The sequence below is a fragment of the Centruroides vittatus genome, unplaced genomic scaffold, assembly GCF_030686945.1.
Source record: "Centruroides vittatus isolate TY-2023 unplaced genomic scaffold, ASM3068694v2 scaffold_1478, whole genome shotgun sequence".
In the NCBI taxonomy this organism is placed as follows: Eukaryota; Metazoa; Arthropoda; class Arachnida; order Scorpiones; family Buthidae; genus Centruroides; species Centruroides vittatus.
The window spans coordinates 677,525-705,208 of record NW_027122680.1 but is presented as its reverse complement, the minus strand read 5'-3'; the positions used below and the strand labels follow the sequence as shown (position 1 = coordinate 705,208).

Genomic DNA, 27,684 nt, shown 5'->3' with positions numbered 1-27,684 from the left:
TCAGCAGTATCTTTTTATTTGGTTTTATTGTGTGTTTAATTTATAATCGAATCGACATGTTAAATGTAAGTCCACATCCTTTTCTCATTTATGTTAATTGCAGTACTCTAAAATCGTTAACCCGCTTTTAATATTGTAGCAAAGACAGCTGATGAGGGACTTAAGAAAAATGCATTCTGAAAATTAAAAAAAAGTGTTTTTCTGTCTAATTTCATGTCCTGTGGTGGCGTAATAAGTCTAGCGATAAAAAAGGTCAATTTTTGTGCTCACAAGTCAATACCAAGAATTTATTTATTTATTTCTGTTTTTTTTAAACGTTGCACTTCTAATCCGATTACGATTTTTCCATAGAATGCTTCTATAATGCAAATACTACGCATTTGATGTAAGAAATTCAAAACCAATTGCATAACATTGATTAACTGTTACTCTATTTTTATTCTATTATGTAATTTCTTATACTTTCATTTTTATGTATTATTTGTACACAGAGAGGTCTGATATACGTTGGCTAACGTAAATAAAGATATTCATTAAAACATAGGCCTAAATATACTTCGTATACGATTGTTTTTGACTGGATTCGTTAATTTATAAATATGTTTTACAAGTCTATGGAATCGATTTTCCCAGTTTAAACGTCAATTCGTAATTGCATTAACTAAAAAGGAAATTTTAAACGAATACTTGATGATACGTTAGCTAACTGGAAGTTCTGAAGCATTAGGGCGAGAGACCAGCCGAAGCGCAATTAACAAACTATGTCATTCTAGCAACTAATTGCCTAATGCATTTCCCCTCATCTTACGGTTGTGATTATCAATGGCAAGAATTGAGTGGTCATTTGCCCCAGGGCAAACAGGTGTGCAGGAAGATCAGAAAGCAGTGGTTTATTAGGGATATTTCACTCTATAACCGACTGACTGACCGATCCTAATTGTTTATCAGGGATGTATAACGTACTCAACTCACTTTGTCTTGAAAACGGTTAAAATTTAATTATTGCGGTTAATTATATCAGCATTATTATCTTCTATTATTCTCTTTTCCTATGAGTATCACTGATAGGTGTAAAGTTCACGCGACCCTTGATTTTAAATAAATTAATCTAAAAATTCGATTAGTTTGCGTTTAATCCGAGTTTGCGGCGGTTTATGCTCTGATTCACTATTCTATAGGTGGATTGATTTTTTAAGTCGATAAGTGTTTTGTATTACCACCCAAGTTATCTCATAAGTGTTCTGTTATCCCCTACCACTTTACAGCAATTAGAAGCACTTACTGTACAATTGGCTCAGAACAATCGAAGGAAAACGCCTTTTACACTTTAATTGGCTATTTCCGTTTTTATAGACATTACTTTAACCAATCACAGACTCGTGGTAGCTACAAGTTGCCGCGGAAAGCCCCGCCTCCTCTAACAACGACTTTGGAAGTAGAATAGTTATACATTCTCTTTTTAAATCGTTTTTTAAAGCTCTAATTAGCTAATTTAATGTTCTTTGCCAGTATTTAGGCGAGTAAACATTATTTTACATCCGCCAAACTATAAATTTTCCGGGAAAGTCAACTCCCCCGCCGTTACGTAATACGAGAAAAAATGTGAATAATCGCATGCAAACTGCGTATTATAGTCGAATATTGTAAAAATCGTAGAAATAATATAAAAATAATCTTTATTATACATTCTGTCCAAGAAAACTTGAAACTTGTATGAATTTTGACTATTAGATGACTCATACACTCCCCTCAGGAGAGCAATTACAAACGAAGTGTAAATAATGGAAATAACTTACCACTCGCTCTATCTACACAGCTGCTGCTTTGTTTAAAGTAACTTAAAGTATATTTGTTAAAGTAACTAATGCACAAAATTCACCGAATCTGTTTAAATCAGTGTTTCTCAATCTCTAACGAATCGTCATCCCCTTCAATAAAACCGTTACGTGGTATCGCCCCCTTCACTTCGAAAAAAAAATTTTGTTGGGTTTATTAATTTATTTGATAATTATATACTTTGTAAAAAATTAAACATTTATTTACTCAGAATACGTATTAGCTTTTAATATGATTAACAAAATTAAAAAAAAAAACGTAAGTGTTAACAAATGTAACAAATATAATAAAATATAACACTTTTTATTGAATATAAAATGTTTAAGTATACAGAAAAAGTATTGTTAGTGCGATCCTTGAGGCTGATGAAGTTGAGCCAATTTGTTTATCATTGGTTCGAAATTTGTCAAAAGTAATCGCAAATCACCTTTTTGTGTTAATTGTAACCGATTTCTTTGTTTGGACGGTACAAAAAGGGTTAACGGAAGAAGAGACATCATCTTATCAATCAATCCTCCCTACAGCACACTAAAATGAATCAACCCACCAGGAAATACTCCTTCAGACACCCAATCACGTTAGAGTCACGTGACATCTGCAGCCAATTACCGTCCTGCTTCTAAGCGCGGTCATTCAAATACTCCAATTTTTACGCGCGGTTTCAGTCCAAGGTTTCAAACCAAGAAGGCAGGACACAATCTAACAATGACGAAAGATAGTTTAGCAATTACTGTGGTTAGCATTATAAATTGGGTAACAAATATTTGTGCTGATAATCTAATTGAATATAAGAAGACGAAAAAAGATGTTTCCACAAAAGTTCTTTTCTTTCCCGACACCGATGAAGAAAATAGAAGAATATTCGGTAATGAACCAAGTGTCACCTGTAACAATTTACGAGAAGACACTTCGTTAGGATCTCTCGCTCTACACTTGCTTTCTGCAAAGAGAAGTATAGACGTTTGCGTTTATTTAATTACCAGTGAGTTTTTGGCTGATATTATTGTAAAATGCTACGAGGAAGGAGTGAAAGTAAGGATATTTACTTGTAAAAATAATACAGGCGAACAGGGGGATTTCGCTGAGGCACAGATTAAAAAGTTCCGAAGAAATGGTGAGAATGTTATTAAAATAATGTTTATATATGTTAACGTAATACTTAAAATACACAATCAATCGTAATTATTGTCTATTCTATTTGTATATCGCGCATATATTCAATTAATTACTTTTTTATTAGCCTATATTTTCTCTTATTTTTAAAGCAGTGCATTCTATAATTGACAAATGCACAAATTTTGTTATATCTGTACGCAAAACAAATAATCTAAGTATATTATATCATGTAATATTTTATAACTTTGACGTTAATGTACCCATTTTTTATATACAATATCTTGTCTATTACAGGTATAGAAGTCAGGACACACAGTTCAAAGTTTCTGATGCATCATAAATTTGCTATCATCGACAAAGAGATAGTAATAACAGGAACTTTGAACTGGACATTAAAGACACTTACACATAATCACAAAAATGTTGTGATTACTAACGAGGAGAATATAACAAAAGCATACATCAATGAATTTGAAAGGTTGTGGAATACTTTAAAAAATGTGAAATTTTTATAAATTTTTGTATACAAAATGTTTTATGCAATGTAAATTTTAAAATTTGTACAAAGAATGTATTAATTAATCGGTTATTTAATAAGTTATTTCTAAACTACTTACTTTGAAATGTGTGAACTTGTTTTTCAACACAACACGCTCAGTATTTTATGATTTATGCCCACCATTAGCCAATCTGTCATCGTTCCCCGAACACTAGGCGTTTGGTCGTTTTTCCTATTCGAATGCCGCCATACTGCTGGTCCGATAGAAAGGGATTGTTGAGGAAGGGGGTTGAAGTAATTCGACCAAAAGTAGTCGTTGCTCTCCTCCCAGAAGAGAGGATACTCATTAATACTGGTCTATTATTAATATTTGAAAACTGATCCGTGTTTGATGGGTTGTGATGGCTCCGCAGGTGATCGAAATTGCTAACCTTAACGTTCGAAACAGTTCGTACGACTTGTTTAAATAAAAAAAAAATCTTGTAAAAATACCAGAATAATTGCTTTTAGGTGAAAATTAATTTTTTTAAAATTTTGGCAACGGATTGTATAAACTACGTGGGAAGGTATTCTCGTAAATATTGCGTTTGTGGCAAAATTATTGGACTGCAATTGGAAATATTTTCAGACCTATAAATTCCCACTGTCGTCACATATCTATACTCCTTCCTTAATCTCGAGAACGGAGTTTCATAGATGAAAGTCGAGACAAAACATGAAAACCGCAAGAGAAAAGGACCGGATTACCTATAGATCTATATGAACTTCCAATTTGTACCGCAACTCACGTTATTTCAATAAAATTTTCCCCCGAACGGAGTTAGATACATACCCGGCACACTCCATTGCTAACAGGAATAGCGGGATTTACAGGAGCGAAACACTACCACACTAGCAGGCAAGAGCTATGTGCTACCTGTCGTAGTACTGGCGCATGTATTTCGAGTTTCGTAGCGATTGATAGAACGGCCGAGGAGTGTATAGCGAACAAACAAACATCCTCATTTATATACATAGATTATCTCGCACCAACAACAGAACAATCCTTGATTTATAACAGTATTCGAATGAATTCCGTACAAAGAATAAAAAAAAGAATTAGTGAACAAATATATGGTTACACTAAAGGTAATATTTGGTTTTGGAATTGTAAAGAAAAGAAATTGAATTCTATTAGTATAAGTAAGTATGAAATTTAAGATAAGCATTAAATTAAGCTGAAGAAATGCAGTAGAAAGGGTAAATAAGTTCCAAGCAGAGATCTTTCTGGTGGATGCGCAGCACTGTTCCGCTCGCCACTTGATTAACAAAAATTTAAAATTACAATAATTAATGCTTATTAATTCAATACGATACAGTTGCTTGCACGATATTCTGAATACTTTTTAAATAAAACGTGGCCGAAGGATCCGCGATGCCTACGCCAGGAATGGCACTACTGTGTCTTTTAGGGTACACACAGAAACCTTGATGGCCGCTAATTTCGTTTGTAGGCGCTTGGGACCCGGAATGGAGATGGCCCGAGAGACGACCGGAAGAAGCGCACTCGATTAGGCTTTATAATAGTATATACTGGGTTAACGGGTTCCTAGCCGAGAGAGAGCGCTTACATTTTTTTTCTTTTTTTTTTTTTATAACTAGAAACCGTGTCGTGTTCTGTTTCTATTGTCTCTCATACACAATGCAGTGCAACTTAACGATCACTTGGCTTCCTTTCATCTTTACTTTTCGTTAATAGGCGTATACATTTCGCGTTTCGGGCCTCAGTCAACTAAAATTTGTTAAAAACAAAGATTTTTACATACTATACTTTAAAAAAAGATACAAATTAATTAATTACCTTACAGGTATACCTTTATATCACAGATTCTGCAAACTGTATGAGGTTTCACACATACGCAACACGTGTGTAATTTACATGCATACTCTGGCGTGTCAGCTTTAACAAACATATAACATTAAGTATATTGTTGACTATTACATTATTATTTCTTATATCCAACGTTAACATACCTTGAATAATCCATTTTGTTGTCTTTCGGTTAAATCATAGAAAAACGGGGTGTATACTGTTAACACTGTTAGCACAGCATATACCTCGTATTAAAAATTCCAATTTTTATGCCGAATTATTAGATTATTATTTTTATAACATTCTTAAGGTAAATTCTACATACTTAAGTAATGTCAGTTTAAACTATTGAAAGTATTTCTCCCTTTCTTATCTGTTATATTCTCGACTGTCTGCTTGTTACGTGTCTTACACGGCGATGCTCATTAGCATATTCTTCCGTCGGAGGCCGGTCGATACGATATTATATTGGACTTTCTGAGATTATTGTCAAAGACCATAAAAAATTATTAAAGGTTATCATTAAAGATGTATTAATTTTCATAATATTTTTGTATATATTTAAGATTGTATGTCTACTATTGCAAGTAGTCTTTAGCCCAGACTCAAATTAATGACCACTGTCTCGGAAAAATATTCAAAATGAGCTTATACAATTAATGGCAAGTCGCGCGAAGACTCAAATTGTTGACAAAATAACAAAGAATAGATATTAATCGATTATTCTTGACTGTACTGTGACGTTTCTCGTGTCGAACAACTGTCATTACAAGACTTTTTTAATACAAATACAGCTGACATTGAAGAACATTTTATTGGCTTCTTAGCCGTCGAAAAAACCACAGCCGAGAGTTTGACTAATTATATAATCACAAAGCTAGAACAACTGGGTATATCATTGCAAAAATTGCAGCCAAGGGTATGAGATAATGGAGCCATTACGCGTGAAGTTACAATAAATCGGGATGAAATTTATGTAACAGGAGAGTTGTGTGCGCCTAACGCTCCCACATACGATTCAGAACTGCTCGGTTATCCTGTTATTACTCGCAGATCGGCGACGTCACACTGTCCACCGAACCGAAGCCTGCAATCGATGGGGTGTACTACACGTTTCAAAATGGATACATTACTTACGTAATAATTTCAATTGTGCTACAATTTCGACATTACGACTTTTACTCCATCGCTCGTAAGTCAAAGATAAATCACGTACAATTTATGCAACGAACACTTTTAAATTTAATTACGAAATAGTCTAAAAGCGAGACGTATTTCGCGCGGTTCTAAAATCGGGACAGTCCCGTCTAATTCGGGACGTCGGGTCACTTTACACCGGGTGTCCCCTGCGTTACTTCTAGATGAATTTTTTAAATTACGAATTTATTTATTTATTTTACTTGCGTTAAACGATTCGAATTGAAGTAAGGAGACTCACGTAAATATGGTCCTATTGCTTAAGGATTACCCTAAAGAACGTGGCTTCTATTGTATTATTTTAGATGCAGTTTTTTTGCGGGAACCCATCTAAAAATACCCTAATTAGTCTCGGAAGAGGGGGTTCTGATTCTTTCTTCCTTCACTGTACACAATTTAAACTGTGTTAGAGTGGGCACTCGGTGTGATAAACACCTTACGTAAATACTATCTAAAATCAAATACTATAATAGAAAGGTTAATCTTAATCTGTGTTGTTATTTTTTGCCCCAGCAACGCCGGGCTCGTCTGCTAGTACTTTGATAAATCCTTGACGTATTTTTGCAGGGATACCTCCATTTAGTGCAACTATAGAAAATCAATTCAATTGATAGGCTGCTGTACCGATTGTCTCTCCCCAAAAGGTGTTTAGGCACATCCCTGTCTTCTTGCCTTATTCAAGTGTTCTACAGTCTCAGTTTCCTTTATCGAAGAAGTTAAGCGAGAACTTACCGTATGTGTTATTCCCGTTTAATGCACAACTTCAGTTTTATTCATTACAACAAATGTATACGAAACAAACGCGATTAACTGATGTGCGTAAACGCCCTTTTTAAAATTTAAATCTCTTCTGGTGTTTAGGCGCTTAACTGCACATACAGAGCCGTCGAGAGGAAAACCTGGGGGATTTCCCCCGTTCCCGGAGGAAACTTAGGGCTCTCGGTGGCCCCTATAAAATTAACCTTACTTCTTATTAATACAGGAACGTTATAGTGTTTTCTTTCGAAAGAAATAAAAGGCCAAGGGCCTCCTCGCTCTACCAGGACTCCAAACAAACTCTCGACGGCCCTGTCGACGAAATACTTAGAATATAAACGTGAAGGGTGTTCTCTATCCTAGCGACGATTAGGAATTAAAAGATTTATTTACTGATAAGTCGAGAGAAATCGCCATTTCTTTAATTAAAAAACACGTGGCAAGTAGCATTCCCGTTACTTGCCACACTGAAGAATTCGTTGTGTGGTGAAAAATTATGTGCAGATAAGCAAATACAGAAGCTATACATACAAATAAATAAATAAATAAATATATGTATATATACACACAATTTATTAAGACATATATTCCTTAAATATATATGCTTATATTTAAACGTTATCAGCAACGTTTACTCGAGATAAATATATGATAAAAAAATTATCTTAATTTACAAAATATACAAATAATGTCAACACGAGATTTATAAGTTTCCATCGAATATCCTCATGAATCAATAAGTATAAAGGAGCTTTCAAGATGGCTACTTAACACGTGTCGTCCTCGAAAAGTACAGCCTTCATGCCAAGAAACGTCGGTAACTGTACGGACTAAAATTTGGGTGTTTGTCCGATTATTTGCCTGAACGTAACGTGTCTAGCCTAATAATAGTCATTTTTTCGGGGGGGGACTACTGAGTCTCCTGAGAGACTTACCACGTGTTAACTCAATAGTCGAAGCGCCACACGTGTATACATTTGAAAAAATAATCACGTAGTGTTTATGATTCAATTATATTACTAGTATAACGAACAATGCATTGTTCATTCATAAGCTCGTCACTTTGTCGGAAGGTTTGATACCGTACTGACTTAGAAAAACTGTCTTACAAAGTTCAATAAACAAGGTGACAGTGTTGCATTATCGAAATTATTATCTTAATCTTCCTTTTTTTTCTTGTTTTCCTCTATTTATTGAGCTTTCTAACACGGTTTTCCGACGGTAAGTACCTTAAATCTTTGGTGTGTCCACATCAGGGTTAGATACCGAATCACCAAAATTACTTTGTCCATCACTGAATGTCCCGAATATCTGTCATTTACGTCACAATTTCATTGTTAATTTCACATAATATTGGGCTTTAATTACTACTACTTTTTCTTAAAAAGTATACGTAGCGTTACTCGTGTGTAAGTTACGACAGAACTCTGTTACTAATTTACCAAAATAATTAGGTTTTGTTTTCTTTTTAATGGGATAAAACTAAGCGTGTAAAACTCAAACTTCTTTGGATACGATGCTGTAAAATTACGGTTTTTAGACACATTAAAGATATAATTCGAAGAAAATCATGTATTTTTTGAATGATGAATAAAAAGTAAAATACATATTTTCTATTTAGATTTTTTTTCCTTTAAATTATGTTCAAACACACACACACACTATTAAAAAAACAAAAAAACGAGGAAAAGTTTCCTTTAAACAATTACACAAATGGATTTTTTGCATTCTTAATTATTAAAAAATACACTGTGGATAATTTAAAAAGTTTCAAAAATACAGCACTATATTCTTAACTATAGTACTAGGTTATATTAATATATATATATATTTAAAAAAAAAGATACTCGTGTTTATTAATTAATTAATTACTCTTTTTTTTTTAAACCAATTTAAATTTTTGAATATCTCAAGATTGATAATTGATGATAAGAAGACAGAAAAAGCACAAATAGCAAGTGACATCAAATTATATTTAAAAACCTTAATACGAGCATTTACTGAACTTATTACATTACTTCAATCATTCAAACAAACTGGTCAACTTTCTTTCAAGTATTTTTTTTTTTTTTCTACATGGAATAATTATTCTTAAGTGATATTTTACTAGGAACATCAATTATTTACATTGCATGAGAGTGGCAATTGAGATACCAAAGAATGTATCAATATGGCAACACTCCACATCAATAAGTTATAGTAGGCCAGCCACGTCTTTTGTGTTTTGTTGATTTTTCTTTGCCCTCTTATACAAAGAGCAAAACATTAAAAAAAAATTTGAGAGAAAAAATAAAATAAAAGGAAACATCTTCCTCTGATACAAAAAAAGGTATTCGTGATGAGATAAACACTAAGGAGAATAATAATAATAATAATAATTATTATTTTTTTCTGTTTTTCTTCTTTTTTTTTTTCCTCTTTAAATATAGGATAAGCTATTTTATGAAATGTTCTTTCTTAAAAGATAAAACTAATAATTACAGTTTAAACATACATAATATAAAAGAGAAGAAATCAATGGCCCCAACACCAATCTTAAGTACATTTAATTGTTTTTCCCCCCCTCATTAAAAATAACAACTGCCAGGCACTAGTGTTGTTACTAAGCCTTTCATCAGGCGAAAAATGCTTTGTGTGTTTTTTCATATTATTATTTTTTTGGACTTTAAATGCACGAGAAAGTCGTGCCTCGAATGCTGCGTGCAACCAAATGATATTAATATATATATGTATATATATAATAATAATAATATTAATTAATAATTATAATAATAATAATAATAATAATAAGAATTCTTTCCTATCTGTACAATTTTCTTAAGAGTCCAGGGGATCACGATCTCTCTTCAATTTGGAAACAATTAAATAATTTCTTTTTTTTTTCCCTCTTAAAAAATCAAGCAATCCTCTTGTTTCGATTAATTTCGACTTCTGGTGGATACTTTCCGCTGCACGTGGGGAAAAAAAAACAACGAAGACGATTTCTTCTGGATTAATTCTGAATTGGCTTTTAAGGTGAGGCAGTTGCGTGGAGTAAACAAAAGCCTAATATTGCATGTTGTAAATCTGTCCTCCTTTGACTAACTATTAATATAATACATGACTTAATAATAACTAGGTGAACATCTGGTGGATTATTTTCGAACAGCGTGACGTGAGTGATGGAGAAAGGTGGAAACGATGAAGTATCTTCAATGGTAATGATCATTTTTTAGCTAATTATGAGATTAAAAAATATTTATCTATGACAAATTCTACAGTGAGAAGAGGATTGCTTTATTCCTTTATATGCATTTAGAAGAATGATTCATATTATACTAGCAAATGAATTCATATCATAATCCCTTTACATACATAAAATGAAAACACTCTCTAGACATCTCTGAATATTTTTTTTTTTTTTCGGAGAACTAGGCAGAGCTAGTGGCACAAATGCCCTGCGCTTCCCCCTCACTCTGCATTTCAACGTTCATTATTCAACCGTGACCACTTGTAATTTTTTTGTTTTTTTATACAAAGATACAAATTACCTTGATTTTTTCATTATTCACATACAACAATGTGTTGTAAAAAACTGGCGGGCAGGTGAGCAATTAACATAGCCATTATAACAGGCAGGGAATGGTAAGGTTTGTGGAAGCTTGCATGCTTCTCACAAATTATATCACATAAACACATGATACAGTCATACACACATGCATACCACAGGCACACTTGATAAACAAATACATAATATAAGCTGTATTTACAGCATGTTCACCTACACCACCTTGTAGTTCACATGTGGATCCCCCTTGATGTATGTAATTATGTACAGTCGGTGTGACCAAAATGCCCTTGAAGTTTTATCACGCTCTAACAACAGCTGATAAATTCTTCTTTCTTCTACTTGTTCTTTGCATTTTTTCCATTTAAGCAAAATACAGTCTGGAAAATATTTTGCAATAAATGAGATGAACTTTCAAAGAATCACAAGTTCTTTGTCCTCAGTTTATTCACAATTGAAGGAAATAAAATATTTATCTATCCAAAGTAGGACTGTTTAAAGAATCACAGCATTTCTTCAAATGTAGCCATGATGTCACTTTGTCTATTCATGTCAATTTGACCAGCCATCTAAAGCAAAAAGAAAATAAATTTTATTTTAAAGTCGATCCAAAATTATTGCCTTGCTGGCATGCAACCTATTTTATACTTACAGCTTCTCGCCTTCTCCTTTCTTGTTCCCTTAATCTTTGCCTCTCACGTTCACTTACGCTGGGAGATGTCGCTTTCTGGGTAACTTGTTGTTCCTGTTGGCGTGCCATCTCTTCCATTTGTTGCTGTTGAGCTTGTTGTGCTTTTCTTGCTCGCTCTAAAGCTTCCTCCTCTTCACGCTCTCTGTTAAACAATCATTTTAACAATTTAATGTTTGTGGGTAAAATCACATAATTGTTAATTTAGCTAACTAGATGACAAGCCAAAACTTAAATTTTGAATTTGTTTTTGTCTATTTTTTAAAACAACATTTACCTTTGCCTTTCTCTTTCTAATTTTATCCTCTCTCTTTCTGCTTGCTCTTTCTGATGCCTTCTCAATTCTTGTTGTTCTATTAACTGCCTTTGCTGTAAGAAATATAAACAAACCATTTATATATCTTTTTTGGTTACACAATGCAGAACATACAAATTAACTTTGCAAAATTAATTTACCCTATCTCGCTTCTCTATGGCTTGCTTTTTAAATTGTTGGAAGCTATCCATAGCAGAAGTTTTCAGTACAGACGGATTGCTTGTGCTTGGACTATTGGAAACCACTTGGGCCAGACTTGACCACGATCCGTAATTCTTTAGTTTGGACTCATTCTAAACATCAAAATTAATTTGTTTTCGTGTTTAGAATCATATTAAAAAAATAATTTGCAATTTAAACTTTTTAAAATGTAATACAATGTAATAATAATAATTAAAATATATTTTTCCCTTACAGTCTTTTCCTTTATACAGGGTGGGCCAACGAAAACGAAACGGCAGAGTGTTCGTGTTCGTCCAAGCAAATCGCTCGGACAGGTCGATTTTATTCTCGAGGGGACATATTTTGCAATAAAGTTTTTGCGATTCTGAATACAACAGACAAATAAAAATTTTAAAAACTCATTTATTTTGTATTAACTAAACAAACATTTATTTCGAAAAAAATGTTTGTTTAGTTAATATTCAGATTCGCAAAAACTTTATTGCATAAGATGTCCCCTCGAGAATAAAATCGACCTGTCCGAGCGATTTGCTTGGACGAACACGAACACTCTGCCGTTTCGTTTTCGTTGGCCCACCCTGTATATAAACTTTGAATAATTAGTTCAGATTACAAAGTGTGTGTTATAAATGCATTATTAAAATTGAAAAGTTTTCAAACAATAACACCATTTTGCTGTTTAAAAATTTAAATAAAACTGACAAAGGAAATGATAAAATTTTATATACATGTTCAGACAGTAAACATTCATGCTCAAGATAATCATCAAAGAAAACTAATAATTTTCATGTGATTGGAATCTCTAACTTTTTAAAAATTCAAATATATATATATTGGAATAAATGTATTTTAATGGAAATGTCTTCAGCATATCCTGAAATGTCACCATGCCAGATTTGAACTTCTAGATCTCTCTCTAGACAGCATTAAATAGGCATTTTAATTATAATCACCTTGTATATTTTTCCAGCCATTTACACGTATATATCATGGGTTTCAAAATAAAAAAACTGAGATCTGACTACAAGTAGCATGCAGACAAATATCACTGTCTGCATTTTGCATACAATGCTAACATCACTGTTCCACAGATAATTTTAAACAAAACAAAAATTATAAAAATCTTAACTTTAAACTTTAAAAAATTTACCTTTTTCATTGATGGAGTGTTAGATGTTAAGAGAGAGGAAACATTATCTTTCTTCTCTCCATTTACAGTCATTAAATTATTGTCATGACTCCCCATACTTAACGATGACACCGTACTGGTTGCTGTCAAGGAAGTTTTTGGTGCATTAAACTCGTCAATTAAACAAAAGTTATAAGTGATATAACTTTTCTTACCTGGATATTGATTCTGCATATGACTTTCAGTTAACCTGGTTGAAGGAATGGAATTAGAATGAACATAATTGGATTCTTCGTTTCTGATATCTTTTGTTTTTGTTATATTTGGTGGAGGAGGAGTGGGTGCAGATGTAGGAGCGGTGATTTGAGAATTATGAGGTTTTAACTCTGGTGCAGGTGTCAGTATCGGTGGTGGAGGAAACGAAGTTGACGTACTTGGAGTATTTGGAGACGGGATGGAAAGATGAGGTGCGTGAGTTGGAGTGGCGGGTCCCTGACTTGGCACTGATGATTGAGTGGAAGAGGGTAGAATTGGTAACCCTGTAGCTGCATTTGTTAGTCCACCAGTTGTATACAAAACTCCTTGTAAGTTAGGATCTATCACAGTATCTGTTATAAAGTGAAATTTTTTAAACATTAAAATAAAATATATACAATTTTACATAATATTTTTATTTTTATATTATTATAAAATCAAAAACAATATTTCAGATATATCAGAATTTGAGTTCAGATATCATCAATCTCATTCTTTCCTTCAAAGGAACGATTTTTCTATCGATATTTTAGAGTCTTAACTTTCTTTACGAAGGTGAGGAGGTTTGTTTTAACTCTGCTTACCTTGTCTAGACGGTGTAGGAATTATTGTTTTCTTGACGGGTGCTGCCGTCGCAGTAGCAGAAGGACGAGAAGGTTGTTGGGGCAAACTATGACTTGCTACGGGAGGCCTTGAAACGGGTGTAGATTGTGGCGGTACTATGAATAAATAATTACAAAAATTGTCGATGATAAAATAATACTCAATTTATGATATATCTTGTGAAAGAATTTCCCCACTCCGTAGCTTCTTTAATTTATATCTTCTGTTTAAAGATGCCTGAAATAAACTCTAAATTATAAATCATAATTACCTGGTTGATTAATGTTAGGGTACATAGTGGCAAGAACATGTTGTTCGTTTGATTGTGAAGACATATGTGCTGGAAGAGACTGGAAGTGATGTGGTTGATGCGGTTGTGGTTGCTGGAAGTGATGTGCCGGCTGCTGATGCTGATGTTGATGTTGATATGAAAGATCTGTAGCCGGTTGTGGATAGCCTTGATGCATCATTGGTCCACCTAGAGGTAACTGTGGTTGAGTTGGTCCAACTATTTGGTTATGGGGTGTTGGAACCATCTGAATATCAGGCTGGAGAAGCTGAAATATCAAAACACAAATTAAATTATTGTTAGTCATAAATTAACAATCAATATCACAAATTAAATGAAAAATAAAAAGTTAAGTATTCTTAAAAAATTCAAATTTATAGTTAATTATTTATTCTTGATATTCTGCTAATGTCTAATATAATTTTCAGCATTGCAATACACTAAGAAAATAAGAGAGACATTCTTTTCATCATCATGGTATTTGTTTTCAACCGATAGAAGTCAATGACTGCTTGACTCAAAAGTTAGTAATGAATTGAGATCAACTTGACAGTCAACTCTAGTGATTAACATACAGCTATATTATCTCTGCTTCTGAATTTGCATTTCATTAGGGAATTGAATTTTAAAAGAATTTATCAGGCATTTGCAGTCACAGTTCACACGTACCTAGTATATTCTTCAGAGGGAAACAAAGTTTTGTTACAAAACTACTGAGACTTGATATAACGAAAGTTGTGAAACTTTAGGTATTTTACTTCTATATTACCCTAAGCACTCAATATGCAGTCAAATTTTAATTTAATACCATCACTTGTTTGTTTCTGAAGTTGAAACAGATGTACTAGTGTGGTGATAAACTAAAGTTCTTCAAAATAGTAAGAATTTATATGTAATTCTTGTTTGAATGTCTAATTTTTATTGAATTTTAATTGTTATTCTTTTCTTATACTGTATATATGTATTATTAGTAAAATTTACATACAAGTATGAATTTGGCTTCGAAAGTTGTGTGTTTGTTGAAAACAATGTCATTTGCAATGCAGAATTGTATATTTATTACTTCACAGATAAGAAATCTCTAATATATAATATGGAAGAAAGAGTCATTCACAAGTATTCTTCAGCACTTTAAGAGGCTGATACAATTTACAAAGATGATATATCAAGATTTAACAGTACATAATAATAACATTTTCCTAAATGTATTTAAAATAATTCACCTAAAATAAAATATTCATGGACACTAGCTGCATCTAAGCAAATATGGATTTACATAAGCTATACATGTTTATATAATCAAGGGATAACTACATTTTTATATTAAATATCTAATTACAGATACATTAAGATAGAAGTAATGATAACTATAAACGATTAGATTATAATAATAAAACGATTAAACACGTACTTGACTTTTCTCTGTTTTTTGTTTCCTCCTATGTAATTCTAAAAATTAAAAAAGTTAATATTACATTAGATAAATCATTTTACTGATAACATATTTTTAATTAATAATTTTTAAAAGTAATTTTTATATCTATTCTATGTATTGCTTAATCAATCATACACTGTCGAGCAATGTGTGGTTTTGATACATTACCCGACCAACTTTGCTAGTGATGAATAAAACAATTAAATTAATCTTTGTTTATTCAAAATTTCTAATTATTAAGCTGTGTGTTCTAGAATAAATCCAAACACATTTTTTTTTAATATTTTTATAAAGTATGGTAATCAAAACTTATACACATATGTTTAATATATATTTTATCTTAAATGGATTTTAGAATTTTATAATCATTTAAGAACTATTCAGTTATAAATGATTTAATATATCCACAATAAAAATGACTATCCAAATTAAAATTTCGTCAATACTCTATTATGTCTGTTTCGATACAGAAATACTCTCTCTCTAACCTGATTCCGAATCGCTGCTATCCGACGAACTACTGGTGCTACTACTGCTGCTGCTATCGCTATCACTGGAACTGCTGCTACTCATGCTAAGACGGCTCGTCCCGCCAATGACGTCAACGTGCGAATTTTCATTATCTGAAAAGCAAACACGAAAATTATTAATTCTGTTTATCTAATAGAATTATTTATGTTTCAGTACTTATAAATTTCACATCTGCAAAAATAAATATTTATATTTATGTATATATATATATATATATATATATATATATATATAAGAATTCAAAGTATGATTTTCATGTTTCAAAACATCATTTATGAAACAGAAATTGATTTGAGATTTTAATACGAATGTATTTTCAACAGATATCAGAGAACTGTTCACATATATTAATATAATAATATAACTTTGTATCAACATTTATACCAAAATATATTAAACTATTAAAACACAAAATGGCAGAAATCAATAATAGAAATACTTCATAATCAATCAAATGACTACATTATCAAAATAATAAAAAAAAAAAAAAAAAACAAAAGAAAAATCTCATTTTCTGAATAATATTCAAACCCAACTCCAACAAAGATTTGGGAAAAATAAACAGTCTTTGAACTCTGTCAAGAGACTGGCATAAAATCCTTCTTTAATTCCAACTTATTCTTCAATACCTATAAAAGAAAATTGATTAACCAATTAATATAAGTCAATAGAACTATCAACATTATAGAAATGGAGTAGGAATATTATAAATCAAGACTCTAGGATAAATCTTGAACACCCTCATGTAAATGTGCATAAATGATTTCTTGATGTTCTTTATATCTAATTAAATAAAAACAAAATTAATTTTATAATATTTTTTAAAAATAAATTTATGAATAATTTATTTTCTACTTAATCTTTACATATTAAAAATAAATAGTTTATTAGAAAATAACAAGATAATTCATCTGAAAATTTTGAGAATTAACCCAAAGTATCTATTGTTTATAAGAGTTTATTTTACCGAAACACGAGAATTTCAATTTTTCTATTTCTTTAAATACAACTTATTTAAAGTTTGGTAGGATTTTTAATAAGAACTATGTGAAATTCATAAAATTACTAATATTAATTTACATTATCTTTATTAAACTTTCACAAAAATCTCATCTTCAATACAATTACAAACATTAAGCATTTTTAACATTAAGCTTTAAAAAATAAATAAATTGTGTATGCTAAAGAAATAGTAGATTTGAACATTGCTCTTTTATGAGGTTTTTTTTCTATTTTTTATCTTTACAACACCATAAGACAGTTTTGCAGTACTCAATACTAAATCTTTATTATGTATCTGTTTATTATATGGACCTTATACTGCTATGGACTTTGTTGAAAATGTATAAAAGAAATTTATCAAACTTCCTTAAAAATGAATACTTTTAATTCAGATTGTTCAATAATAAAATCAGTTATTAATTTTTTTTTTCAGTAAGGCGGTGTTTAATTAATTATTTCATAAAATGTGAACAGCACTTCAATATAAAAAAAAAAAATTCTGAAGCATAAATATCCTACAGAGACATTAATAACTAAGTTATTAAATTAATATTACATTTATTTTAAATTTTAACTAAAACATACAATTGTTTTATTATTGATTTCTGCTGTTTTGTCTGAAAAACTATTTAAATTCTGGTTTAAAAATACTCTGTTTTTATAAATTTTTCTTACAAACAGTTTGTTTATTTAATACATTATCAATGCTACTTATTTCTAATTTCGTATTCTTCTATTTCTAGAGAATTTACCTTTCTTTTGAGATTTCTTCGAAGATCCTAGCTGACCACTAACATCCTGTAGCCTTTTTTCCAGTTCCTGTTTCCTCTCTCGCACCTCCTGTTCTTTTGATTTTCCAGGACCTTTATTCTTTGTCACTATTATTGAATTTATAACAACACCTTAAATAACTAAAGAAGTCTTTCAAAATTTAAAGTTTGCAATCTCCAAAAATCAATTATTCAAAAATTTCACGCAAATCCAAATCACTAAATTATTTAGGAAAAAAAATAATATATATATATATAAAAATAATTAAATAAAGAGTCATTTATCATTTAAAAAATAAACGACATTTTTAAAGTTTAATAAAATTCAATCCTCCGACGAAAATTAAATTTTATTACACTTTTTTAAAGTAAAGTTATATGCATTTTGTTCATTCCAAGCCTGATTATTGGTTTTAAAACTCCAATTAAGTAATAATTTTCTCTTTGATATCGAGTTATATCTGTAACAGCATTTAAAGTAAATTATTATATAAATATATTGACATAGTTCTCTGATACCATACAGCATTTTGTTATTATAAGTTTTTATACATAATAAATAAAGTAATACTTCTGTAATTATATGAATAACATGCGTAAATTATATTGGTCAGATGGGTAAGCAAGCATTAATATTTCTTAAAATTTTATTAAAATTTATACACTGAGTCACAAAGAAGTTTCATTAAAAAAGTATTAAATAAAAGAAAGTTCTTAGCTTGACACATAATCTGAATTTACCTAATAAAATTGTATAGAATTACTTGAAAATTATACCCTTTAATTTGAGAATGAAACAATCTCCGTTAATTTTACACGAATAAATTTGTGTATCTTTATTAAGAAATATAAATCAAACTAGCTTGCCCTTTAACCAACTCAATTATAAACAATAGTATATGCATATATATATATGCTTATGTTAAAATATTTACTTAATACTTTTTTATCAGGATGAATTGAATAATAAAATTCCCAAAATTCAAAATTAGAATTAATTCTCTTACAAAGTAGACTGCTTAGGCTGAAAAGAAACTGTAAAATATAGTATTACATACTTATTTACACTGTAATGAAACAGTCTGCTTGTAAAAAAAATAAAAAAGCAATCTTAAAGTGTTATAAAGCAAATACTGGTTTAAAAATTTAATAAATTCAAGGTTACTAACACATTATAATTTTGGATATAAACTTGAAACAATTATAGTTATCTCCGAAATAAGTACTGGGATTGATTTAAGTATCCAAAGCTAACAGAAATAATTTTCAGTTTGTATACATTGTTTTCCAAAAGAAATGCACTATAGGAGATTGCGTGTAAAAGCTTGTAGGCAAAGCATCAGAGGCAGGTGTATAGGGTATTGATTACATGTTGCATTATTTTGGGTTTACAATACTGCCAAATGGAAATTAATTGTACACAATTCATAAGATGGCCAAATCACTTTCAAGTAATTTAGACCCAGTTGTGTAGTTCTGTAACTAATTAGTACATAAGGTCTATCTTCAGTAAGCGAATGATAACAAGAATGCGACGCACTACTGGTTTTTTATGTTATTTTTATTTTATTTAAATAAAAAAACTTTAAAAATTTAGTTTTAGTACCATTTTGCAGTATTGCACACCCAGAATGATGTATCATATGAACAATATACTATAAACTCATCTCTAATGCTTTGCCTACAACCTTTTCCGCACAATTTCTTACAGCGCATTTCTTTTAAAAAACACTATATATTTTTACACTAATATATCTCTATTATTTATATTATATTTTGTTTCTACGTCTATAACCGCCTATCACTTAATTTTATGCTGATATTTTATTATAAATGAATTATACAAAAGAAAAAAAATTAATAGGCCCTCTGATAATATAAATGATCATTTTAAAAATTATCAATTCCTTTATTTTCATTTTACAGAGTGTAATTTTGTCGTCATTACTATTTTCTGTTCTTCAGTAGCTTAATTTCTGCACAAAAATCACACCACTGTAAAGTGGTTTTAATTTTATAAATTAAGTTAAATCCTTATTTTCGGTTTTCTACTAATCTATAGCCTTTTTTTTAAATTCTAAAAACTATATTCACTAGCAATTTACTGAAATATTTGATGATTAAATCAAATTTTAATTGGCTAATGAAATATACTTTTATTAGTATTAAAAATTAATTAAGTCAATCTAAATGCTATTAATTATATATTTCAAACTTAAATGATTAATGATAATTTTATGTCAATTAAACCATTAAGATTTAAGTAAATGGAATGAGAGAAAAATTGTTCATATATGATGTGATTTAAGGACTTTATGTATATTAATAATAGCAAAAGTTACCATATTTCAATGGTAAAATATATCTAAATTCATTAAGTAATACCAATAGCAATCTTAATAAAACCAAAAATGTTTCATTATTCCAGCATTATTATTCTTGATCATAAACTATTTTATTCTATAACTTTTCAGTACATGACAATTTCAAAATGGCTTTCCAACTACGAATACTTACGATAAGGTTTCCTGGGTTTCTTCCTTAAGCAAGAAGCGACATATGATTCCAGTTCTCTTAATGTAGATGGTTTTAATGTTTCAAAATCTATCTCTATTTCGTCGGGATTCGAATCACGCAATGACGGCTCCCTTGACTGAATAATATGCACAACCCTTCCAAGTTTATCACCTGAAACAAAGAGAAATCATACATAAAAATTCATAAACAGATATCTTAATCAAAGTTACAATTTTTATATACAAGATGCAATTCTTGGCATCACTGGCACATTAAATAAAGAATCTAAAACTTGCAGTTAACAATGTCAACAGATGTATTAATGTGAAATTTTATTACAATTATCCCTCATATACACAGACATACAGTAAAAACTCAATTATCCACCACTCTTAACCATTACAGTCCTAAATTTAGCTTTGGGCATAGCGTAGAGTTATTGTATGTTTTCTTTTTTGTTATTTTCTTAAAGTACATATTTTACTGAATTTTACTATATGTAAGCCTCTATATCTGTATACTGGATCTTTCTTTAATATTTATATCATTGGTAAGATTTAGAGGGTCAGTAGAGCATCTATTATCTGACTTAATTGGGGACTGGGGTTGGTCGGATAACCGAAAAGTATGAAAAAATACATTATTAGTATAGTGTACTAGCAGATAGGTCCGGCATTGCTCGGGCAAAAGTAACAATAGCGAAGATTAAGATTATTACGTTATAGTCACAGAAGAAAAAGAGTAATTTCATCAACAAACTAAATATTTTTAAAGAAAGGTCGAATTTGAAAATCGAATATTCTAATATTGTTAGATTTTCACGATGTGTTCTGATTTTATCGTTCGATTTTCGTCAAATGTTCTAAAGAAAAACCAAACTAATCTGTTTAAATTTGAAAACTGAATGTGTTCTAACATATTACTCCTTCTCTTTTTTCTTTTTTTTTCCAGAGCCCATAAATCTTGCACGTCACTTTCTCTTGTTCTTCATTGTTACTTAACACTTTAGTATTTAAATCTGGTACCCTAACTATGTACCAAATTTCAACTTTCAACTCCTAACCATTTGAGCTCTGCACTGATTATTATTATTATTATTATCAACTCGTCTCAATTATATATATAGATTAGGCCTGGTTTAAACACTAGCCTCCCTTTCATAGTCGAGCCAGTGCTGCCAGCTAAAACATGCAAAAATTTAACAAAAATAATATTAAAGTAGCCAAGACATAACCAAATATTGTAGCGCCACATCGCTAGCGAACATTTGAATTCGCCGACTAGAACACGGTCGGTTAATCGGGGGTTGGATAATCGATGCTCTACTGTATTTCAATATTGACCAAATTATCCAACATAATCGTGCAATCACATGTTTTATCACGTACAGATCGTTCATTAATCTGTTCATTATTACAGCATCCACAGCAAGAGCGAATGGATAGTTTCTATAAGCAAAATTTACTTTTTCATGGAAGCCGCCATGTTAGTTTGTTGAATACTCAATGGTCTTTCAGGTCATTGAGACCATTGAGCTCAATGGTGAAACAGCATAACGTCACTAGTCTCGACGGTCCATTTAGAAACATCGTTTTCTCACTCTTGAATCGACCATTGAATATAGAAACATACGGTATGTTTAGGATTTTGTACTAATTGTTGATTGTAAATTAATTTTTCTGTAGTGGTAAGGAGGAATTCTGTTATCAATCCACTTTCACATCCATAAAGCCCTTGGATAATAGAGTTTCTACTGCACATTAACTAAAATTAATTAACTATTTAGTACTTTTCATTTGCAGTATTTTTCACTCACTCTAACCGAGACACATTGTTCTATAATTAACTGAAAAATGAAAACTTCAAAATATATTAACACTCTTTTTACAGATCTATTAATGTTTTCAGAGATCTACGAAACAATCTCCATAATGTTCCTAAGGGGCTGTTTATGTTCCATAAACTGTTTGCATTTTTCTTGAAATTTTTACACCCCTCCCTCCCGTCCCACTTGTCCAAGTTTCCGTAACTTCTTTCCCTCTTCAGACGTCTAACAAAATTCAACCCTCCATGAAACCTTTATCACTTTATGAATGGTAGATACCAGAAGTAAAAACGAAATTAGTTTCGAATCTAGGATGACCATACATCCAAACGTCTGGGACAGTCCTGAATTTTTCCTGTTTTTAACCCTCATAAATAGAATAAAATTTTAAATAAAACCATTTTACAGGTCTTCAATACAATGTAACTGATTTATAAGTCAATACCTAAATTATTTTTAAAAGTAATCTAAATTTAGCCTTTTTAGAGCTCTATCATTCTACTACGAATTCAACTATAAATAAAACTCATTAGTCAGACAAATGATTTTTTCAATAAAAATTTGATTTTTAAAAATAAACTATGTATTAAATATAAATTAAAATACAGTATACTCCCGATTATTCAAGCTAATCATCAGTAACAGACACGTGGATAATGCAGAAACACAGATAATCTGCAAGTCTGTTTTAACAACATATATTCGATTTTTCTTTTATTTAATTTTATTATTTCATATTAAATTTAACATCGCAGTTTATATATTGAGAATAAAATACATTTTGAGAATGATAATTAAATTAATTAATAAGCTTTAGATGCGATCAGAGTTGAATAAGTACTTCGACTTGAACAGAATATTCACAAAAATTTATTGAACTAGCACCTCACAGTTCACTATCAATTTCTTGTATTATTCAGAGAATGACAGATTGCCAGCTAGATGTTGTCGTAAAACATCATAAATTTTGTTTATTGGGGAAAAAACTACAGTATACACATAAATTGCATTGTTCAACAATCAATTGCACCTACTATACTTGTTAGGCCATTTAATTTTTCCCTAGATGTTAAGGAAGTAGCTCTGTCACTCATCATACCATTTTAAAATACCAAATGTTAACAACACAGTTTTTTTTTTAAATTTTAATGCTAATATTTTTATTCCTAACAGAAATTTTTATTGAAAAATAAGCATGCATGAATACTTGGCAAACCAGATAACTAAAGATTTACTGTATATTTATCAATATAACATTTTCAAGAACTAGACTTAATCTATATTGCTAGACTTTACTGAAATATTAAACTAAATATTGTAGCATATTTCTTTCTTTTCAATATGAAATCTACTATTTGCTTTGTTAGCAAATACAGGGTATCCCAAAAGTCTTTTTCAATTTTTTACCCACCATGCAAGTGCAACCGACGGTAGGGGCACGGGAGTTAAGCTGATCGCTAGCCTTGTCCTCGGGAATTTAGTCGCTATGGAACACGCGGCAAAAATTTTGTAATCTTCATCGATTACGTCACATAAATGAAGCACTGAGTACTCAACTGATCAAAACATGGGTACAGAAATTTGAAGAGACTGGTTCGACGATGAGCAAACCTTGGACGAGACAACCAAGGTCATCAACAAGCGAGAAAAACGTGGAGAGTGTATGTCAGTCAGAGCGATTCCTGCTCTCTGTGTTCACAAAAGGGCAAGTTTCTTAAATCTTCCTAAAAGTTCCCTACATCACATAATGCATAAAGACTTGTGTCTCCACCCCTACAAGATTTAGTTGGTTCAAAATTAAAGCCAACTGATGATGCTGAGAGGCTTAACTTCACTAACCAAATGGTTGATCGATTTATGTCCTTCAACAACATTTTATTCTTGGATGAGACACATTTTCACCTTAATGGTCTTAAATCAAAAGGTATACAGCAACAATCCTACCTCTCTGGATCAATTAAACAAAATATCTGAGAAGAAATGGCAGCGATCACGGAGAACACATGCCAAGCAGTTTTCAGAAATTTTGCCTTCCGTGTAGAAGTGTGCCAGCGAAATAATGGAACACATTTAGATGATGATACCTTTAAGAAATAAATTCCTAGGGACTGTACTTTATTACAAAATTTTGTATTGATTTTTTATTTTGAAAACGATATTTGGGACACCTTGTAGTAGATTCCATTAAAACATTTTTTACTTATTTCATTTGTCTAATATCTAAAATAGCACTATAATAAAGTATGACAATAAAAGTTAACTGACATAACTATTTTAATATGTCCACACTCATACAAGTAATTTAAATTAATTCTTAAACTTAAAAAAAAAAAAATACTTTGTTAACTAACGAAAAAACAGAACTATAACTAAAGTTAATTAAATAATACTCATACCAGGTAGTTTGTTTATATCTAAACTAAGCTGTCTTTTCTCATCATAGGACATAGGTTTTGCATTATCCTCGTCTTCACTATCGAAAGCAGAAACAGATTTACTTTTTTTGGAAGATTTTCCATTTGATCTCTGTCGTTTTGTTTGTCCTGGCTGCTTTGTCTGATTAGGCATTTTGGCAGGGGTTGTGTTATTTTTGTTTTTCACTGGTTTTTGAGTTTTTGAGGGCACTGCTGCAGGCTGAGGAGTGGCAACAGCTGAATCAACAGGCAAAACATCTATCTCCTGTTTAGTTTCTTTAACTTCTTCCTTCTCTTTTTTCTTTTTCTTTCTTTTCTTTTTGTCTTTTTTCCTACTTGTCTGTCCAGCCAATACAGAAATTTCTTCGGTAACTTTTCGCAACTATAAAATAAAAATATTTTATTCTATAACATTAAATAATTTATGATTTAGAAAGTTATTTTATCATTTCTCATTCAGATTATAGCATCTTCATTTTAAAGTCAGTTGACGCGCATGATTTATCATCATAAGAAAATTTTGAAAAAAGGTACAGAGATCTGTTGTTATATCAAAATCATACGTAAAGAAAAGAAGATACATTCTATTACCTGTTCTTGTAATTGTTGCAATTTCCTTTCTCTCTCATCTTCGCTATCTTCAGAACCACTGCTAGATGAACTTTCAGAAGAGGAGGACGAACTACTACTACTTGTATCTTCCACTTTATCATTGATTGGAACAATTGGCTCTACTGAAGGTTCATCTGGCATCTTTGCATAACGCATTTCGAAAACATCCTTTAAAAGATATATATTTTTTTAATATTAAATAATTCACAAAGTTAAATTATTGATTGAAATAGTTTAGATGTAAAAAAATTATTTAAAAGTTAAAATTCTTATTTATATTGAAAAGAATTTGAAAAGTAATTTTAAAATATTAATTATATTTTAAAATTGTACTACTATTTATTGAACTTGTGCTTTAAAATATTTCGAATTTAATGTATTTAACTGAAAATACTAAAATGATTTAATCTGTCCAAAAAATTGCATAACCCTTGCACAGGTAAAAGTATTCTTTCTTTAATAAACCATCAAGTAAAGTTGTTTTAATGAGAGATTAGGCCAAAATATCAAAAACGATTGGCAATAACATCTGATTTTATGTAAAATTTACGTAATAATCAGCTGCTATTGCTATATATAACTTGTTAAGAAAACAATTATTATATATAACTATTCTTCAAGTTTATCAATTATTGCTTTAAGACTTGTTCACTGGACAAATGGATTTAATGTAAATCATTTGATGTAAATATGCATAAAGATCTTGATAGCATGCAGGCCACCGAAAGTCAGAGACCAGCAGGTTGCTCATGCCTGTTTAATGTAAAAATGAAAACAAGACTCCGTGATTTTTTAAAAGAGAATATTTTATATATAACAGGGCTTAAAGCAGTCATGGCAATAAAAAAAAGTGAGAAAAGAGAGTTCACACTGAGAAAAAGCTAAAAAAGCTAATAGTGTTAAAATGAACGAAAACAGGCGTTATTAAAAAAACACACAAACGAACACATATTTTGTATCAATAACATTGCATATGATATTAGATTGATTATTAAGTGGACTGATAAGATTAAATATGAAAATAGTTAGGCTGAGTTTATACTCCAGAAAAGTGACCAGTAAGACTGCATTAAGCCAGAACAGGCCCACATTAAGTTTTCATGTGCCCCATACAGAATTCCCACCATTACACAACAAAGCAAATGGAACAGTAACATAACTACCAGAATGTGTTTCCATATAACATGCCAAATTTCAAATGCCATTTATTTCAAGGTACATTTTTTGATTTCTTCATAAAAAAATGTAATTAAAGAAAAAAAAACAACTTCTGGCAGAATCAGTGGGTTGCATGTTCATTATATAGCAGGGTGGGCAAGCAAAAGTTCAGTGGGAGCCGAAATGTAGGTTTTGCAAAATGCATGGGAGCCGCAGTTCTGTAGTTTTTTATTCTGTACTGCAGTTCTGTACCTGGATTTTATTATATAATATAGAACAAGTATTGAATTTTTTTAATAAACATATTTTCACAAAATTGTGGAAATAAAACTGTAAAAATAATAATAAAAAGCAGAAATTAACACTTTCAGCAAGAGCCACATAAAATTCAAAAAGAGCCGCATGCGGCTCTCGAAGTCTCATTTGCCCAGTCTGTTATATAGCAATACCACTAGTAATTGTGATCCAATCATTTATTTGGTAATTTTATCAATATTTTTTAAATGATTAAAAATAAAATTACAGCATTCATTACTGGTAATACTAGTCTCCAAATCTATTCCCCTGAATACAATAAAACAATTTGTTAGTCATTCGACCCACAACTGACAGAGAAGAGAGTTTAGGAAAACAATGTAATTAAACATTTAGCAGTTTGTTGTCCTTCACAGTGGGGAACTGGCAGAGTCTATTACTTTCACCGGAGAAAATATACAAAGCTTTCTACTACTCTCAAGTTGAAAAATAATACAATCCCATAAAATTTAACAAATCTGACGTTAATAAGTAAATGATGAAATTATTTAGAGAGAGTTGATATTTGATAAGTTTAGTTTTTCGCTCTTATAGATCAAATTACAGAAATTATAAATAAAAATCTCATTTTTTAAAAATTAAAATCATAAAATTTTGCTTACAAAAGATCGAGCTGGAATGCACGCTTTTCATTTTTATAATCACTTTGTTTTATTAGACACAGATATTATTCCTATGTAGATTTATTAATTATAATAAACATACATTATGTATAAAATTACATTAAAATAACACTGTAATTAACGTCTGAAATGAAAAAGTAATTGATTCAAGTCTCGCCTCCATATTAATTAACGCGTTGTTATGGGGGCCTAGTAGAAGCTGTAATTTTCTGGGAA

At 30.7% G+C, this 27,684-nt stretch overlaps 1 protein-coding gene across 6 annotated transcripts in view; it reads right to left on the bottom strand.

The window, feature by feature from the left end:
- Positions 1 to 9,208: 9,208 nt before the first annotated feature.
- LOC136987155 (bromodomain-containing protein 3-like) overlaps positions 9,209 to 27,684 on the bottom strand; it is an 85,872-nt gene continuing 67,396 nt past the window's right edge. For 4 of the 6 annotated variants that reach the window (XM_067284844.1, XM_067284842.1, XM_067284846.1 and 1 more), the window contains 14 exons: positions 25,352 to 25,540; positions 24,743 to 25,142; positions 20,522 to 20,692; positions 17,987 to 18,112; positions 16,190 to 16,324; positions 15,678 to 15,715; positions 14,249 to 14,534; positions 13,959 to 14,093; positions 13,335 to 13,727; positions 13,141 to 13,262; positions 11,948 to 12,100; positions 11,769 to 11,860; positions 11,456 to 11,636; positions 9,209 to 11,372 (listed from right to left, as the gene is read on the bottom strand). In XM_067284844.1, the coding sequence (XP_067140945.1) occupies positions 11,307 to 11,372; positions 11,456 to 11,636; positions 11,769 to 11,860; positions 11,948 to 12,100; positions 13,141 to 13,262; positions 13,335 to 13,727; positions 13,959 to 14,093; positions 14,249 to 14,534; positions 15,678 to 15,715; positions 16,190 to 16,324; positions 17,987 to 18,112; positions 20,522 to 20,692; positions 24,743 to 25,142; positions 25,352 to 25,540 (2,487 nt within the window). In that variant the 3' untranslated portion in view covers positions 9,209 to 11,306. The remainder of the gene's footprint in view (positions 11,373 to 11,455; positions 11,637 to 11,768; positions 11,861 to 11,947; positions 12,101 to 13,140; positions 13,263 to 13,334; positions 13,728 to 13,958; positions 14,094 to 14,248; positions 14,535 to 15,677; positions 15,716 to 16,189; positions 16,325 to 17,986; positions 18,113 to 20,521; positions 20,693 to 24,742; positions 25,143 to 25,351; positions 25,541 to 27,684) is intronic. The other 2 variants (XM_067284847.1, XM_067284845.1) reach the window with 2 other exon arrangements.